We start from the raw sequence: 18,916 nt of genomic DNA, 5'->3' as shown, positions 1-18,916 counted from the left end.
TCTGGCAGTGATTTCAAATTTCCATTCAGGCTTGAATGACTCTTCTCTAATGTCTCACAAGCTTTGTAAAGCTTTCTTAAAGGGACTGCTGATACTAAAACCCCCATTTAAAGAATTAGCTCCCCCTTGGGATCTAGCTATGGTTCTTCAAGCTCATACTAAGACCCCTTTTGAACCATTAGCATCTTGTGATTTGAAATATTTATCCTGGAAGATGTTATTTTTGGTGGCTATTACTTCTGCAAGAAGGGTTTCTGAGTTGCAGGGCCTATCATGCAAATCATTATACCTATTTTTTCATAAAGATAGAGTCACACTCAGAACAAAATCCATCATTTCTACCAAAAGTAGTCTCTGAAACCAACATTAATCAGTCACTGCATTTACTACTCTTTTCCCCTAATTTTTCTAACAAAGGGGAATATGCCCTTCATTTACTAGATCTGCACAGACAACTATGTTTTTATCTTCACAGAACTAAAGAATTTAGAAAATTGTATCATTTATTTTTAGCATTCTCTTTCCTCTATATATGTAATCCAGTTGCTAAGGTTACTTTAGCTAAATGGCTGAGAGACTGTATCACGTTCATCTATTGCTCTGAAGGGCTTCAACTTCCCAAACCAGTTCAAGCCCATTCAACTAGAGCTGTGGTGACATCAGCAATTTTTCATGCCAGAGCTTCTGTAGATGACATCTGTGCAGCAGCCACATGGTCTTCTCATCATACTTTTATTACTATTACAAATTAGATCAGCTCTGGAGGGGTTAAGCATCCTTTGGCGCTTACGAATATTCTTCCTTAAGACCTCCCAAGGCTAAAGTAGCTGGGGATTCTGTCCCACTGTCAAGGAATGGGAGAAAATTGACAACATCAGGTAAAGAAGTTATGTCTTAACATAACGGTCCATCTGTGTTGTCAATCTTCACCAATCCTTGACATCCCCACCCACCTTCCTCCATCCTGAGACTCTTAGTAAACTGGATTAGTCCTCAGCTAGTTTCCCCTTAAGGACTCATATATGGCCTCATCTGTATATTTTCTATATTTGACCATATTTTGTTTTCTATATACTTTTTATTGGGCAAACTCAATTTGAGGTAATCTCTGTGAAGAGCATTATGGGTAGGGCCTGGCTCGAGAGTTTGGACAGTGTGAGCTGGAAGATATGGCCAAGTTGGTTCGGAACTGAACCCACTGTCAAGGATTTGTGAAGCTCGACAACACAGATGGAATGTTATGGTAAGACATAACTTATTTTTTTAGCCACTGTATATATTGTATTACTTTGTATGGGTGCAAACTGTAATAGGAAATTGTTAAATACGTTGTTAGATACTATTAATTAATATTTTGTCTTGGCTGGAGACATTTCTTGTCTGTTAGATAAAACAGATACCAGTGTAGCATAAGAAATTAATCACTTGCTAAAGTTTTGAAAAATTTGATAATGAAGTGAAATTTAAAGTGAACAAAAATATCCTGGCTGATCTTCACGGTTTTTCTTCCATTATTCCTTTGTATCTGAGGCTCAACTAAGGAGAGCTAGTAAACATGTATATAATAATAATAATAATAATAATAATAATAGTAATAATATAATAATAGTAATATATTTGCAACTGATTCTTTTAAAGGAATTCAATGTCTTTTATTTGATCACAGTGCTGTTATTTTTAAATTGGGATTAAATAATAAAAGTTTGGCATTCTTTTGGTGTATACCAGGTTATTTAAATATTCAGTAAGAAGTACTTAAAACAGCAATGTTGAACTGCAAAGAGTTAAACAAAGGATATCACAACACTATTATTGTAAATAGCAGACATTATATGAACTGTCCGCTAACTGTAAAATACAGTTGTTAATAAATGCCCATCTGCAAACAAATCACAAGTAAAACCAAGACTTGCTTAACAATTAAACAGGATAAACATGACACTCAGTGTCATTATTTCATTGCCAGATACTGTTTAGGCAGCCAAAATTTATACAGATAACTAAAAGATAAAAATTAAGCTGCAATACTATAATGCAGTTAACTGCTGTTTAAAATCCCCATACCACATCATTTTCCATAAACTTGTCAGATTGTTGTCAAAACATTAAATGTCTTGAAAGTTAGTGTTCAGTAAAATGCAAACACTTTCAATAATAAGAAATGTCCAAACAATGTTCAGATGAATCTTTGAAAATAATCTTCACAAGTAAATCCAGAAAGTGCCAATAACAAATGCTGATTCCTCTCACATTCTCATGAAGATTACCCTCCTGACATGTAGCTGAACTGCTGTTGCAATAGTAAGGAACCCATGCAGTTCAAGCACCCACATTAAACACCAGGAACTCCACAAAACAACATTAATACTGTTCAGTCATGGCCGACCCAAAATGGGAAACACATGGCCAACTCAGAAGAATCTCCCATCAGATTTCAAGAAGTAAACTAAAGAAAAAGCAGAGCTTAAAGATTCTAAGGCTCCAGCATTGAATGATATTTTCCTGAAATATATATTTTATTGTCTGATAGAATAATTAATATTTTATTTTGAATATTTAATCATAAAAGTGATAATAATGAAATTCCATCATTCTGAAAATATTCTTTAACAGTATCTGTTTTGAAACAGGATAAAGATATTTTTATATATGAATCTCAATCCTTCTCTTTATTGTTACTGATAAGCTTGTATTAGCTAATAGTTTAATACATATATGCCAGACTCATGTCGTAAAAAACATTTGGGCTTTATAGTAAATATACAAACTCAAGATTTGAAGCATTTTATTTCATTCTGAATACAATAAAAATATTCAGAAATAATATCTAGACGTATACAGTGCATTTACTTCAGTTGACTATTGTCTTTTTAATGTAATTTTCTGCACTAACTTACTAAAATAATTAAACAATTTGTTATAGCTCAGTAAAGTGTGTGAAAAGTAGTTTCATTTCTATTATAGCTCAGTAAAGTGTGTGAAAATTTGTTTCATTCCTATTATAATGCTTATTACAAAAGGTACAAAACAATATAATTTGCACTAGCCATAAAATTAATTTGCCAATACAATGAGAAGTAATCATTTAATAAAGGGTTACTCAATTGATAATATTTTTGAATCGAGAATATTTTTGTTGGTGATGTCCTTTAAACAATAACTAACATTAATGAGTCTATTAATTTTATTAATAATATAGTATATACTTTTGGTTGCTCAGTCTGCAGTTCAGTAGTACTAAAACCAAAACTCTATTATTAAACCAAAAAAAAAAATAAACCATTATACAGGAAATTAATTATAACATTTAAATCATTAAAGTATAATGGTTTTGTTGTATCCCATTCTTTCGATTAATTTATAGAGGATTATGACTGGATTTCTGATCATATGTATATGAGACATGGATGTTTAGAATTTTACCTCAAGATCTGAGTGAAGTGTAGTTTGAGAGATGAATATTGGCATCCATTGTAAGAGAACACAAAGCATAGTTATGATTAGAGAAACTCAGTCATAATTCTTTGTAGTATATGAAGCTTTTTCTGCTCCAATGTACTGTTGGTTACACAGAAAAAAAATTGTAGGAGTGTAGAATGTTTCATGGCTTTGAAAATCATGAAAACGTATTGCTGTCGAACAGACAATGACCAGAAGCTTAAAAAGACAGACTGAAATATTTAAACAATTAGTTTATCATAGGTACACTTAGCCTCTGTGTGATATGTGACAGTGCTAAATGTGTCACCACTTAGAAAGCTGCAAAACTCGTGTCTATGCCACACTTTTTCTTGCTGTGTTCTGTCATGAGACTACAGCTTAACAGTGCTTAGGCTTATAAAGCGCCATTCTGAAGCCTTAAAGATCCTTAAACATCCCATTCAGTGCACTCCATTAAATTATGGTAGTGTCAATAATAACTTTGAAGGACCATCTCTAATTGCTCAGAAATAATTTTATCTTTGAAAATATTTTTTTTTACCAAAGCGTCCGTGTGTAATTTAAGCCATTTCCTTATTCCCCTAAACGACACATCATAAGTAAGTAAATGATTATGGGACTTATTGTGATTCCCTAATTAGCCTAGAATTGTGTTGAAAATCATATTAGAAGTTGCAAAACTTCAGTTTCTTGAGATAATCATTTACTAATTGGGTTGAACTTAAGATTCATATTGAAAATATTTACATTTAGAATTTTATAAGAATAAAATCTAAACTAAATAATTCTCTGTTAAGTTTGTTAACTGTCACAATGGGCTTAGTTAAAAATATGGGCAAATAATAGATTGTCATAGCATACAAAAAGATGGCTTGGAACTAGACTTAGGAAACAGATGAATGGATCATAGGAGGTTACTAGGCTATCGACCCAGAGGTCATTTCAAGCCTAGCTGTTTCATCCCAATGTAATACCATAGATACTCTCACCAATACCCAGGATTGTACTTAGTAATGACTGCCCATGTTCAGGAGGGTTGTGGGCACTATTCCTGATGAGAATTTATGGTGCCCATCCACTTGTCCAGGTTCTGAATGAATGTATGGTATTACAGAAACAGACACTAGTTAGGCCAGACTTGCTCATTAAGTCTTTGCCTTCTGTCAATTAATCTGTTTTGCTTTGCTTCCTAAACAAACACTGCAGTCAGTATAAAAAAATAAGCCTATCTATTAATGAAACAGGAATAACTACACTACACCAGTAATTAATTTGTATAGCTGCAAATGATATATTAGTTTAGTTTAGTAGAGACAGAATTAATTTCATATTCTTATAGTTATGGTCCAAGAGGTACAGTCCCTGGCAAACCTCTAATTCTCCACAAGGTATATATTCCCTCAAGTCCAAAGGAGTGCAGCAGATGCTCTGTCCCTTGTTTCTGTCTCTCCTAGGCACCCTTGAACTTGTCTGTACATCTACCCTCCACCAGTCCTTTCTGATTCCAGAGACTAATCACCAACTTTGGGAAGTAATAGATTTAATAACATTTGCTCATCTACATTCAGGTTGGTGAGTATTTTGCATACCTATGAATGTAGGTGCACAAATGTGTTAAATCCATGTTCAGCGGGTTGTATGATTGTTTGTCAACTGTATAGAGGTATATGTATCTTGTGTTTCTATGTTGAGAGGCAGTGTTCTGATACAAGAATAATGAATTTCTGTCTGAGACAATGGTGTTATATACATCACGGCATTTTGTGATCTGCAAACAGTTGCATTCCAGTCATGATAACTTTGGTTTTCTGCTTTGCAGTCCTATGTTTCTTGATGATAAAGACATTTGTGTAAATAGCAGATTTGCTGTGCAGCGTAAGTGCTGTGACCTCTAGATTATCCAAGCATGCATCTACACCATCCTAGTTTTTAGTGGACTTAATTTTGTACAATTATTCTCCAACACCTCATGAAAAAAAAAAAAAAAAACAGACTTGTGGGAGGGTTGTGTGAATAAAGCCGTCTTACTCAATCAGAGCTGATGTGTCTACCTGGTAGTGCATTATTTTTTATTTTCTCTGTTGTTTTTGTTAATTTACACTTCGGAGTCACCAGTCACAGTAACAGTTACATCATATAGATTTATTTAACATTAAGGGTTACAATGTCTTATACGAGTATAAAGTTATATATTTTTTCAGCAAGGCAAGTTATTTTATGTCACTTATGACTTGAAATCTGCTACACTCTGTAGTTTTACCATATTTGGTGATTGCCCCTTTAAATTGAAAACTCTGCTAAAGAGTTAGGACTGGCACCCTTAAAGTTCAAATTCAATTTTTTTCTTAGTTTGGCATTGAGTTGAACCATTAGGTGCATTAGCAGGTTTATATATACTTTACCAGGTATTGGAACGGTGGGCTATGTTTGTGTGCAGTTGTTTAAAGTATGTCGGTACCCAGTATTTTGTGACAATGAATAGTTTTTGCCTGTCCTCACTAGCATACAAGTTGCAGTTTATTTTTTTTATTTTTATTTTATTTTACGTTTGTTTACCGGGAAAGTCCAACTGGAACAAGGTCCATTTACAGCAGAGGCCCGAGGAGAAGAGCTCCATAACATAACAGTACCGATACAACAAATGACAAAAACATTTCTGTACAGAGGCATATATGCAATCAGAGCTCCATGTAATAATATGACAACACAAAATACACGAATGACAGAAAATTTCTATACAGTGGCATATATACAATCTAGGAGATTTTCCGTACCTTAGTTTGATTTGAGCAAGCTTGGTGTATAGATAGCAAAGCTCTGAATTCCCCTGTTGGTAGTACAAAGCATAAAAATGAAGGAATGGAATCTGGAAAATAATGCTATTCGGGATATATGTCATAGTGTGAGAAACAGTTTTTAGGAGAGTAGTTCCTGATAGGGAGTATTTGAGTAGTACAGAATAGCTGAGGTAAGCAGTGAGGAGATGAGGTGTGGCAAGTTAGGAGGAGAGCAGAAAAGAATGTATGTGATGAAAGTAGTTCCTGACAGGGAGTATTTGAGTAGTACAGAATAGCTGAGGTAAGCAGTGAGGAGATGAGGTGTGGCAAGTTAGGAGGAGAGCAGAAAAGAATTTATGTGATGCAGGGACAGAGCCATGATTGGACGATGTGTGACTTTAGTGATGTCTTGAAAAGTGAGATTGGTGGTGCAGAGGAGATACTTTGGGGGAGGTTAATCCATTCCTTAGCAATAGTGTGGGAGAACATACCTTTCTTTGCAGTATTATTGGCTTTGGTTATGCAGAGCAGGGTTTTTTTGGATCAGCGTAGAGGGCTATTTGCAGAATATTGGTTTAGAAGTTGGTTTAGGGCTGGGGTTTTCTGAGGGTTCCTTGTTATGTTGAAGGTGAGGACTAATTGGTGATAGCTAATTAACTGAGGGAGTTCTAACCACTGTAGTTGCTTCAGGGCAAGACAGTGATGACTTCTAAAAGTGGAGTTGTTAGCGAATTTTGCAATTTTATTGTAACATGACTCTAGTTTGTTTAGGTCTGTTTTCCTGATATGAATTAGGATTGGTGATGCATACATTAGGGTAGACAAGAGGTGGGTTTGGGCTAAGTAGATTCTAGCTTGGTCCGATAGGAATGGTTTGTGTTTGTATAGGGTTCCTAGTTTCTTATGTACCTTTGTGATGGTTTGTGAGATATGGATATTAAAGTTTAGATCATTATCTATTTCAACCCCGAGCAGCTTAGTATGAGGGGAGGGGGAGATTGTGGTCCCGTTTTTGGAGGTGATAGTGAAGGTAGGGGGTATGGATTTGGAATTATTGGGGGTAAAAAGGAGTAATTTGGTCTTGTTGGGGTTTAGAGCGAGTTAGATATTGGTAATCCATTGTTTCACGGAGCAGAAGGATTCTTGGGTAAGCTGTTGAAGAGTGGTTATGGATGGGGCTCAGCAGATTAGGGTGGAGTCATCTGCATACTGTATAAGTGATGCATGCAGGGTGGAAGTATGTAGTTTGTTAGTGAAAATGGTGAATAGTAGAGGACCCAGTTACTGATCCTTGCGGGACGCCTATAGTAGTTGGTAATAGAGGTGATAGTGTACTTTGCCATTTAACTGATTGTTTTCTGTCAGAGAGATAGCTTCTAAACCATGAAGTAGTAGAGGTGGCGAAGGATAAAGTTGACAGAGCGTCTAAGAGTAGGTTATGGGAGACCATATCAAATGCTTTTGATAGATCTAGGAATATGGCTGAGACAATATTGTTGTTGTTACTTAGATGGTTAATCTGATTGGTAAAGGAGAGTAGAGCAGTGGTTGTGCTACGGTTTGGTCGGAAACCATGCTGTCTGGGGGAGAGGAGGTTATGTGAGGATAAGAAGTGCATTACCTGGGTGTGAATACATTTCTCCAGAAGCTTGGAAAGGGGGGGACAAGATAGCAATTGGCCAGTAGTTTGATAGTTCATAGGAGTTTCCGGCTTTGTGAAGGGGAATTATATGTGACACCTTCCATAGATGAGGTACGTAGGTTTCTTGTACAGAGTGGTTTATAAGAATTGAGACAGGGTAGGCTAGTGATTCTGCAGCTAATTTTAGAAAATTTGTGGGTAAACCATCTGCTGCGAGTGTGGTGGGTTTTAGTTTAGAGAGTAGTTTTTAACTGAAGAGGTTGGTACAGGTGAGAGTGTGAAGGTGGGTATGTTAGTTTGTTCTACAGTTGGGGTGGTTTTAGTGTTCTTGTTGGATAGTTGGGTAGATAGTGCGAGGATAGATTCTGTGAAGTGATGGTTGAATTCTGAAGCTATGCTATCATTATCAGAATTGTTTTTAGGAGATGGGGTGGTGGTTTTGCCCGGTTTTAGAAGGGTATTGATGGTCTGCCAGAACTTTTGGGGGTTTCTAGAGTGCTTGTTTTGGATGTCTAAGAAGTAGTTCTTTTTATCTACTTTTGTTTGGGTTTTGGCCTTATTTTGTAGTTCTTGATATTTCTGTCTGTCTTGGATAGAGTTATTCTTTTTCCAGGCATTGTCTCTGGCTTTTATTAAGGCTTTTGTTGTCCTAGTTAGACATGGGGCATAGTTAACTTTAGTCCTTATGCCGTGTTTTAGTTGAATCTTAAACAGGCATATTTCCTGTGGTGATTTCAGATTATCTAGCAAGATTTTACTAGGTCAGGAAATCAGACTTTGCACTTTGTGGTAACTTGGGGCAGCTTGTCCAAAGCTATGAAGTCAGTATTCTCAGAAAGATCAGATCTGCAGCAGTAAAAATGTTCAGTGAGATGCTGAAGTTGTTTGTCCTCTTGTGCTTGTTGCATTCAAATGTAGGTGCCCTGCCAATAGATGACAAGTGAGTTAAGAGGTAGGTTTACTATTATTATGTTTTTATCTAGTGTTTTCTGACAGTTGTATTATGTGAGCTACTCATGTTGCCTTTTGCATAAAATAAAGTTCTGTATCTGTAGTGCTTATTTTTAAGAGTTGGCTATTTTTATGCTTTCTTATTATGAGCCAGTTTACAGGCAAGCTATCTTCTTTGTTATGAGTCTCATGTAACTAAAAAGCCCTTGTTATAGCTTGACCCCCAGGTCACGTCTGGAAGAGATACCTAGTGTTGCTCTTCTGGTCAGGGTAAAACAGTTGAACTTCTGTGGGTTCTGTTCAAGCAGCTTTATTATGTACAAACACATAAGGATTGAGGTTTAATAACTTTAACTTAGATACATTTATAAACAAACTAGCTGTCTGATTTGTACATGCTAACTCGCTGGCTGTACTCTTAAAATGGCACTGAAGCTAGCAAGTGCTTGCTATTTATATGCACGTGCTGTCTTTGAAATGTTTCTTAATGGTACAACACACACACACACACACACACACACACACACACACACACACACTGTAGTACACCTCGGTTATGTGAGTTTAAGTCTTTTAAAAGTAAATAAAATAAGTAAGCAGATAAATGCACACCAGTAACATTTCTGCATTTTATACAAATAATCTTCATAAGCTGATAAAGTGCTAAAATATATGCAGAAATTCAGAAGTACTATGGAAGACCTTATGTTGTTTTAGGTAAGTGTAAAAAGTTTTTGTTTCCTAGTATAAAAAAATGGGAAGATCGTGTCAGATAAAGCATTCCTTGTTGATGGAAGAAGTTTTTCTGCTTTTTTTCCTTGAATATGTTGTCATAAGATGCCTAGCTGTTAAAGGAAGTATTTTCATTTACTTTTCAAATCACAGTTAAATCATCATACACTACAGAGGAAAACCATTTTATTTTATTTCTCTTTTCAGTGCACAGAAACCTCCTTCTTTTTTGAAACACCAAGCAAAACTGCATGTAAACACCTTTGGAAGTGCTGTGTGGAATGTCACACTTTCTACAGGTAAAAGCATATTAGTTGATCTTTTTTGTTAAAGTCCGGCATCTGGTAGAGATACCTGGATGTTGTTCATTTTATCAGTCAGACATCCTTTAAAAAGTTTTTGACTGGGTAAAAAATAAGATTGAAACCTCCATTTGAGCAGTCACTTAAATACTGATTGGGGAGCATATATATTTTTTCAGATAAAATCAAAAAGGGAAAGAATGCAAATGTTAATTCACATATCATATTACTTCCTGTCTGTACATTTAATTAATTAATTAATTAATTAATTAATTAATTAATTAATTATCATTATTATTTTTTGGGTTATTTGTTTAATTTGTTTATTTTACACCTGTTTACTGGGATAAAAGTCCCAGAGAAAATTTTCTAAATAGTAAAATAGTACAGTTGTGTAAAATTTTACCATAATGGTAGATGTCCTTGCCTTCACAGCTGCAGTATTCATTGTAAATGGGATTCCCTGCCATGAAGCCCACCATCCGGCAAGTTTAGTAAAGTCTACCATTACTTCAAGGTATGCTGAATGTCACCTACACACTCCTTGTGTAGCATAGGGCATAAAGGTGACGTTCAAGCGTACCATCCTCAGAACTGATTGCCCTAGTAGGAACAGCAGTCCAAGGAAAACCAAAAAGAACCTGCACATCCACAAAGGAAAAAAAAACTAGTGGGATGGAGGGAGGGAGTGAATACTGCAGCGGTGAAGGCAGGGAAATCTACTGTTATGGTAAGACTTTACACAACTGTACTATGTCCTTACATTCACCGCTGCAGTATTCATTACAAATGGGAGAGTGCCAAAGCTCAAGAAGAAATCTGGGGAAGAAGTAGCAGCAAAGCCCTCTAAGAAGCCATGAAGAATGGCAGCAGCAAAACCAGCTCTAGCACTGGAGATGCCATCCAACTGGTAATGTTTGGTAAAGGTACGCACAGAAGTCCAGGTAGCAGCTTCAAGAACAGAATTAGTGTCTTAGCCGTTGAAAAAAGCACCAGAAGAAGCCACAGCTGAGGCTTTACAGAAGAAGAAAGGCTCTTGCCATGAAAAGTGTAACAAAAGGAAATAGCCTTTGAAGTCCAAGTGGAAATTGTTTGCTTGGAAACAGCCAAACCTAAAGTCCTAGGATGAAATGAAACAAACAACTAGTCTGATTTTCTGATAGCTTTAGTTTTATCCAAATAAAATTTGAGCTGCCTATGCACATCTAAGGTATGCAGCACTGTCAGATTGTGGAGAGGGGAAAAAGTAGACAAATTAATAGACTGACCAAGTGACAACTCATTAACCACTTTAGGCATGAAAGAAGGATTAGTACACAAGAACACCCTGGCCTCATGAAATATCAAAAAAGGTGGACAAGCCATAATGGCTTGCAACTCAGACGCCCATCTGGCAGAAGTAAGAGCTAACAAAATAACTGCCTTCCAAGAACAATGTTGCAAGGAAGCTGAAACAGCAGGCTCAAAAGGAGCCCGAGTCAATTTTTCCAGAATAAAATTAAGATCCCAGGGAGGAGGAACAGGCTTCCTGGGAAGTCTAATATTAAGGACTCCTTTAAGAAATAGCTTAGCCTCAAATCTAGAAGCTCACAGGGGAGTTAAAGGCAGACAAGCAGAAATACCTGATAAGTGGGCCTTAATATAAGAATTGGCCAAACCAGCATTAAACAACTCATACAAATAAGAGAGAACCAAAGGAACATGTACAGAAAGTGGGTCCAGATCATGAGAAAGACACCAAATAGAAAACCTCTTCCATTTAGACAAGTAAGATTTTCTAGTAGAAGGTTTCCTGGCCTCCTACAGGACCTACAGCATGTCCTCAGAAAAAAGGTGTCTATGAGGGATCAAAATACTATCACCCACAGTGTCAGTTGAAGCATGGACAGGTGGGGATGGATGAGAGACCCCTTGTCTTGTATGAGGAGATCCACCCTGTGAGGTAACTTGTGATGATTGCCCTAGGCTAGATGCAGAAGTAGAGGAAGCCAGTGCTGTCATGGCCAAAAGGAAGTCACCAACAAGATTTTGGGAGCGTCCTGTTGAATCTTGAACAGGACTCTCGGAATGAGAAGACGGGGAGGGAATGCATAAAGAAACATTCCCTTCCAAGAAAATAAGAGGGTGCCCACCTTCCATACCATTCCATACCAGAGGTCCTGGGACTTTGGCACAAAACAGATCAAGTCTGTTTAGAGGGGAAGCAAAGAGATCTACTTCAGGAGTACCCCACTGGTGAACAATGTCCAGGAACACATCCCTGTGAAACATCCATTTGTGGGGCTGAGTGAAGGACCTGCTCAGAGTGTCTGCCACAGTGCTCTGATCTGAATAAATATAAATTGCCTGAAGAGTCGCCTGATACTTGATGGCCAGATCCCTTACCAAAAGTGCCAGCCCGCAAAGAAGGTAAGATCTTGCCCCCCCCCCATTTGTTGATATACCACATAACTGTGGTATTGTCTCTGAATACTTTGAGAGGCCCCACACAGAAGAGAGGATGAAAGGCCTGAAGAGCCAGCATAAGAGCCGTCATCTCTTTGACGTTGATGTGCTCCACCTGCTGACGAGGCGACCACACTCCCTGAACCCTCAGAGAGTCAAAATTAGCTCCCCATCCCACATCTGAAGCATCTGTGAGCAGATCCTGAGTGGGAAGAGGAGGTTGAAAAGGGAGTCCTGGATTCAGAGACAGCGCCTGAATCTACCACAGAAGTTCTTTCTTGAGACACGGGAGAAGAGGAACTATAAAGTCTAGAGGATGGATATGCTGAAGCCACACCAACTTTAGAAACCACTGGAAATTTGGCCAGAGGAAGCATCGGAATGGTGGAAGCCATGAACCCCAGAGCTCTCAGAAACTGCCTAGCTGTAATGGAGGCCAGGGGAAGAAGAGTTTGAAAGTAAGAAATGAGAGTTAAGGCCTTTGTAGTAGGCAGGGATGCCAGCATTGGCACCGTCTAAATCCTGCAACCCAGAAAGACATGATCCTGAGGAGTCAGAGAAGACTTTTTGAAGTTTATTGTGAACCCCAGGCTCTGAAGAAGAGAAATGGTAAAACTAAGATTTTGCAATAGGACCTCAGGAAAGGATTCCCGAATCAGCAGGTCATCCAAGGAAGGAAAGATGTGGATCCCTTGAAGCCTGCAAAAAGCAATCATAAGAGTGAGGCATTTGGTGAATCCTCTTGGGGCAGTAGAAAGGCCAAAGGGCAAAGCTCAGAACTGAAAATGCCAGGAAGCAACAGAGAAACACAAAAATCTCCTGAAAAGAGGATGGATCGGAATATGGTGATAAGCATCCTTGAAATCCAGAGACACCAGAAAGGCCTGAGAAAGCAAGAGGGGAAAAAGGGACTGAAGGCAGAACATCTGAAAGAAAGGCACCTTCAGAAAGGTGTTTAGGTGAGAGAGGTGTAGAACAGGTCTCCAAGTACCTTCCTTTCTGGGCACAAGAAACATTCTTGAATAAAACCCTTTCCCCTTTGGGACACAGGCACCTCTTGAATAGTACCCTGAGACAAGAGATCTCGAAGAACCTCTGGGAAAAAAAAGAAGTCATCTCTGAGGAGGCTGAGGAATGCCGATAAAAGGAGGATGGGAAATCCAGACCATGAAGTACCCCTGCTGAATGATTGACAGAACCCAAGAATCCTGGGTGATTCAGAGCCAAACAAAAAGAGAAAGGCGAAGAGAAAGAGGAATGTGGCTGAGAACAGGTGGATAGTCAGATAGCACCTGGTTTGTCAGGAAATGAAGGCTTTAGAATCCCTGGAGTCTGACTGGGCTTAGCAGGAGGAGTCCATTTACCACCTTTTTTACCTTTAGAAAGATAGCAAGATTGCCTATAAACAAAGGCTGGCTTAGAAGAGTTTTTTGCTGAAATTTAGGCACAGGAGAAACAAAGACATGTTTAAGCAGACATGTTTAAGCGATGGCACAGTGGTGCAGCGGTAGCGTTGTCGCCTCACAGCAAGAGGTTCTCTGGTTCAATTCTCAGCTGGACTGCCTTCTGTGCAGAGTCTGTATGTCCTCCCTGCTTTCATGTGGGTTTTCTCCAGGTACTCCGGTTTCCTTCCACATTTTAAAGACATGCGTCTGGAGCATTACTCCGTGGGCCTCCACTGAAAATTGGCTTTGTTCCAAGTCTGACTTTCCAGTTAAAAAATGTTAAATAAATAAATAAGCTACCGTAAAGCCTTCACCTTGTCCTGAAGAGACTTAAATAAACAAGCAGCCACTTCCCCAAACAAAAGTTTATTATCCAGAGGAGCATCCATCAACTTAGCCTTAATATCATCGGGTAAAGGTTGAAGCCTAAGCCAAGAATACCTCCTCAGAACTCAACCAAAAGCAGCAGCCCTAGAAGAGGCATCTGCTGGTTCATAACTACATTTAATAGAATGAAGAACTATTTGACAGGAAGTCCTTAGCAAGGAAAGAGCAGAAGATTTACTCTCAGCATCTGGAAGATCGGAAAAAAGCTGGCAAGCCTGAGAAAGAAAATCCAACACATACCTAGAGATATGGGTCTGATAATAGCCGTAAAAGCTAGGGTAGCTAAAGTATAAACCTTCTTACCCAGCCTATCCATGGTTCTGCTGTCCTTGTCAGAAGGCAGTAACTTGGATGAAGGAAGCAATTGAATGGCCTATCAGAGGTTACAGACACCACAGAGGGGTCAGCAGCAGGACATTTAAACAAAAAGAAATGCTTCTCAGGCACCCTATAAACCTATCAGACTTCTTGGGAGCAGGGGGCAGAGAATCCGGCACTTTATAGGCATTGGAAAAAACATCCAATAAAACAGCCAAGACAGGAGGAATGGTCGTAGGTGTAGGAGATTCCATCTGCTGTAACTCATAGTACCTGTTATGGATATCCGAAACCTGGGCACAATCCCACTTAAAAAATTCCATCATCCTAGAGATTGTGTCCCCAAAGGAAATTTCCTCAGAAGGATTATCTAGAGTATGAGAGTCCTCCTTCTCAGACCTGTAGTCTAAAGACGAAGGAATCTGGGTAGAATAAGCAAGGGATTCTTCATCAGAATTCAACTCTTGCTCAGAAGAATTCAATTCTCTGGGACTTTTAGGGGAAGAAGAGGACCAAGGAGGAGCAGGAACCAAAACCCCTTGAGGAGAACTTAATGACAGTAAAGCACTAAACAACCCCTGAGTAAAGGCCTGCCACTCGCTCTGATTCCCTAGCAGCAAAAAAAAAAAAACATGATTAGTTTTCTGTATCTTTTTTAAGGGGATGTCCGTCCTAGAAACCTTAGAAGGCACTGACTCAGGATGGCATTCCACAACTGTAGTAGGAACGTCTTCCCTAAAAAGAAACTACAGAACCCCCATAGACCCCTTGGAAACAATCAACCATGGTTCCTCCGAATGCCCAAAATGGACGCTTGCAAAGACTCATTGGACATGCTGCCCACCAGATCTTTGCTGGCCTCCAACCCAGATGTGGCAGAGGAATCTGACAATACAGCCAGATGAGTCTACGAGTTTGTAAGAACCTCAGGAGAAACTTCAAGCTGAGGCTGAACAGTGGAAGATTCTGGTCTTACCTTTTGCACCTTCTTCCCTGATGGCTGACCCTCAGGGCAGGAAGTTCCATCCATAGTATCTTTAGCAAGAAGCTTAAGACGCTGGTTCTCAAGATACAGTGAAAGGGAAGAAAGCCTACTACAAAAAGTTTTAGGGACAAACACCTGACAAATTGAACAAGACGTATGGTCGTGAGTAGCTCCTAGACAAAAAAGACACTTATCGTGGCGATCTTTATGGGGAATCAGTTAACCTTCCTGGATGACATTAACCCCCCCCCCCAAACAGCACAAAACAATTAGAAAAAGAACAAAAAACCCACATGGGTACTTAATCTGCAACTGTGAGGACATCAGCAAACAGGAGTAATCCCCAGAATGCCAACAAACAGAAAACGGCAAAAACAGATGGAGGTAACAGACCAACAAAAACAGCATTCAGACTGGCGGCAAAGAAGTTCAGAGTGTGGTACGCCTGAATGGCACCTTTATACCCTATGCTATGCAAGGAGTTTGTAGGTGACGTTCAGTGTACCTGAAAGCAACAGTAGACTTTGGTAAACTGGCTGGACGGTGGGCTTCAAGGCAGGGAATCCCATTTGTAATGAATACTGCAACGGTGAATGTAAGGACATCATGTAATACATTTGCAGTCACTAAAGAACAGACAAGTTGCATAACAATATTTTAGAGCCAAGATTTTACAATGTAAGAAACACTAGTAAGAAGACGGATCATATCTGTGTTTCAATGTCTTTGTGTTTTCTGTTAGTGGGCCAACATGGCATTTCTTAATTTTTTTTAAAATCCATCTTCTGTAAAGGGCATTCTGTTGCTGAAAACTAGGATGATAGTCTGTTGAGCTGAAGATGAAACATTTCTCTTTATTTTTATAGTTCTGAATCATTGTGGCTATCAATACTGATGAAGCGAATTGAGTAGTTAAACAAATTAATTATCTGTAAAATGTCTGAGGAGGATGTACTTATTGACTACATGTAAGCCTAATTTCAACAACAAGTCCTGCTCATCCACCTGCAGAGATATATTGCCTAAAACTGTCACCTTATCTATCCACAATTATCTTAATTTATAGGCCAGACATTGCTCAGATAATGTTATGGTGTGTTAAGGTGTTGTTTGGCTCCACATTTTTGAATTCTGGAAAATTAATTGTCATTCACTTTTATGGTTCCATTATATTTCTGGCATACTTCTCTTTGCAAATAGATCACTGCAATTACATTAAGAATTTAAGGTAAAATTACCATATTTACGCAACATATTACTCTTTCCAGATTTAGTTCCAAACATTCTTTATTAAGGAGTATCATAAAGCACTGGTAGGCTGTTTTAAGAAGGCAGGACAAAGAGAAGTTAAACACATGTTGCTAGACTATACAAGCTTGCAGTATGACGCTGCCATAATAACTTAACCCTAGGGTATTTTGAATTGTGGCTTGATCATTCCAGATCCACTGAATAGTTGTTCCTGGACTGTGTATAGATTCATACAAATCAGATGCCTAAAAACTGAATTCAGTCAAGTTCTCACAGGTGGAAGTAATGCAGAAGTAATGTGGAATACTCTGACCACTTAGCAAGAAAGTTGATTATTTGAATGACCTCCACAAATCAGAGGTGGAAACATTTAAAATTTTCAAGATACACCTTTCACTGAATTGCAAAACTTAAGATACCAGACTTACCACTGTGGATAAACTAAAATGCAGAAGCCAAAATCTGGAATGTTGTGATCATTGTGCAACAAGGTATAAGCCATGTACACAACAGTGTTCACTTTTCAAAAGTAATTTATTTATTTATCACTGGTTTAGTAACGCATGATCACCTGAAATGTGAGAGAAATTGTTTAAATTAGATATGTAAAGCAGCATTTTGACATACTTGTTCAGTTTCTTTTCTCATATTCAATCTGCTTAATTGCAGCACATAATGCCATGAATCTAGTACAGCAATTAAGCTACATTGAAACAGTAGCATTTTTATACAGCCAGCTATGGCTTCAGTTGTGGTAGAGGGGAGGGCTACATTGCGGAAGTTGGGATGTAGTTCGGGTCTGTATCATAACACCGAAAATTCAGTTCAGCGAAAATGCCATTTGTCGAACTCGCTCTTGTGGGGGAGCTGCACTCCCCACCTGCTAATTATATATACCAGCTCCAAGATCGCACTAGAGTGAGGAAAGGGCAAATTTTCTGATCTTCACTGTGCCATGATCTTACTATAACAGTTTGCTGAATTACATTTTCGATGTAAAATGCTGTTCGCTGAACTGACTCTTCGAACATGTAATATAGACCCTGTAGTTCCAAAAGTCCTGGATATGTTTATGCATGGATTCCACATTCTTTCCTTTTAGTTGTTCTGGAAACATTGCAAGATAGTATTTATTTGTTTACTGTGGACGTCTGACTGGGCAAATGGCTCTTTTTCAGTGGAGGCTCGTGGAGAAAAGCTCCATTACAAAAACACATTGCAATCATTACAAGAAATTGATAACAATCAAGGATACATAACTTTGGTAAATATAGGTAGTAAATAGTTTATACATAAACAATAAAAACTGAGAGAGTAATACAAAGTGGAAAAAAAAGAAAGCTAACAAACTTTCATAAAATAGCTTGTGCCATCATAGAGAAATGACTGATCAGTAGATGAATATCATGGATTTGGTGGTAGATATTTATGAGATACAGGTATGGTGTATGAATAGGAATATGGCTGATTGTTCCTATGCTAGTGTTACTTTTCTAAACAGTGATAGCTAAGGCACTATACTGAGGTGAAGTACAAGGAGGAGGGAATATGATGAGACTGTAGGAAGCTTGAGATAGGTAGATAAAAATGAGTAGTAATGAGCTTGAGATAGGTAGAGTGAAATTGGAATTCCATGAGAAATGGGATAGTTTGGATGTTAAATTTAGTAAGGGAAGAAAGATTTTGGTTCCAAGAACAAGGAAGGACAGAATGATCGGCCTGGATTAGTGCGGGAGCAGCAACCTAGAGTAGCATCACTAAAATCATAAGGCTGACAGTTTATCTGTCTTTCTAGTGAATTATTGCTGTATAGCCTAAAGATAGTTCTGTTGTGCTCTGTGTAGATTGTAATAGATATAAAAACTGAGCAGTAATAATGCTGAGTTCCTCAAGAACTATAGCATTTTCCTTTAGAATATAAACATGCATGGTTCATCGTTGACTTCTAGATAAAACAAAAGTATTTCTTAGAGAATTTTCAAAGTTAAAATTCTCAAGTATATTTATTAAGAATGCATCACATCCAAGATCTGGCTCTAATAACATTCCACTTTATTTTTATGACTAGCTGAGTAAAAGCACCATTTAAGTATAGATTATTAGATAACATTCTACTTTATTTTTGTAACTAGCTGAATAAAAGTTCCATTTAAGTATAGATTATTAGAGCTTTTATTCTACCAGTAGTATTTCCCTTACAGTTAACATCTTTGCAGATTTAATGATGACAATGAATACAT

At 38.1% G+C, this 18,916-nt stretch overlaps 1 protein-coding gene across 1 annotated transcript in view; it reads left to right on the top strand.

Moving 5' to 3' along the window:
* The window catches only part of EPB41L4A (erythrocyte membrane protein band 4.1 like 4A), a 2,214,504-nt gene that overhangs the window by 1,212,883 nt on the left and 982,705 nt on the right, over positions 1 to 18,916 (top strand). Inside the window, exon 10 of the mRNA XM_044064468.1 lies at positions 9,751 to 9,842. Coding sequence (XP_043920403.1) covers positions 9,751 to 9,842 — 92 coding nt within the window. The remainder of the gene's footprint in view (positions 1 to 9,750; positions 9,843 to 18,916) is intronic.

This window comes from Protopterus annectens, chromosome 2.part2 (assembly GCF_019279795.1).
Source record: "Protopterus annectens isolate FY-2018-M chromosome 2.part2, PAN1.0, whole genome shotgun sequence".
Lineage (NCBI taxonomy): Eukaryota > Metazoa > Chordata > Ceratodontiformes > Protopteridae > Protopterus > Protopterus annectens.
Note: the sequence above shows the minus strand (reverse complement) of the source record. Positions and strands in the feature narration are given on the sequence as shown.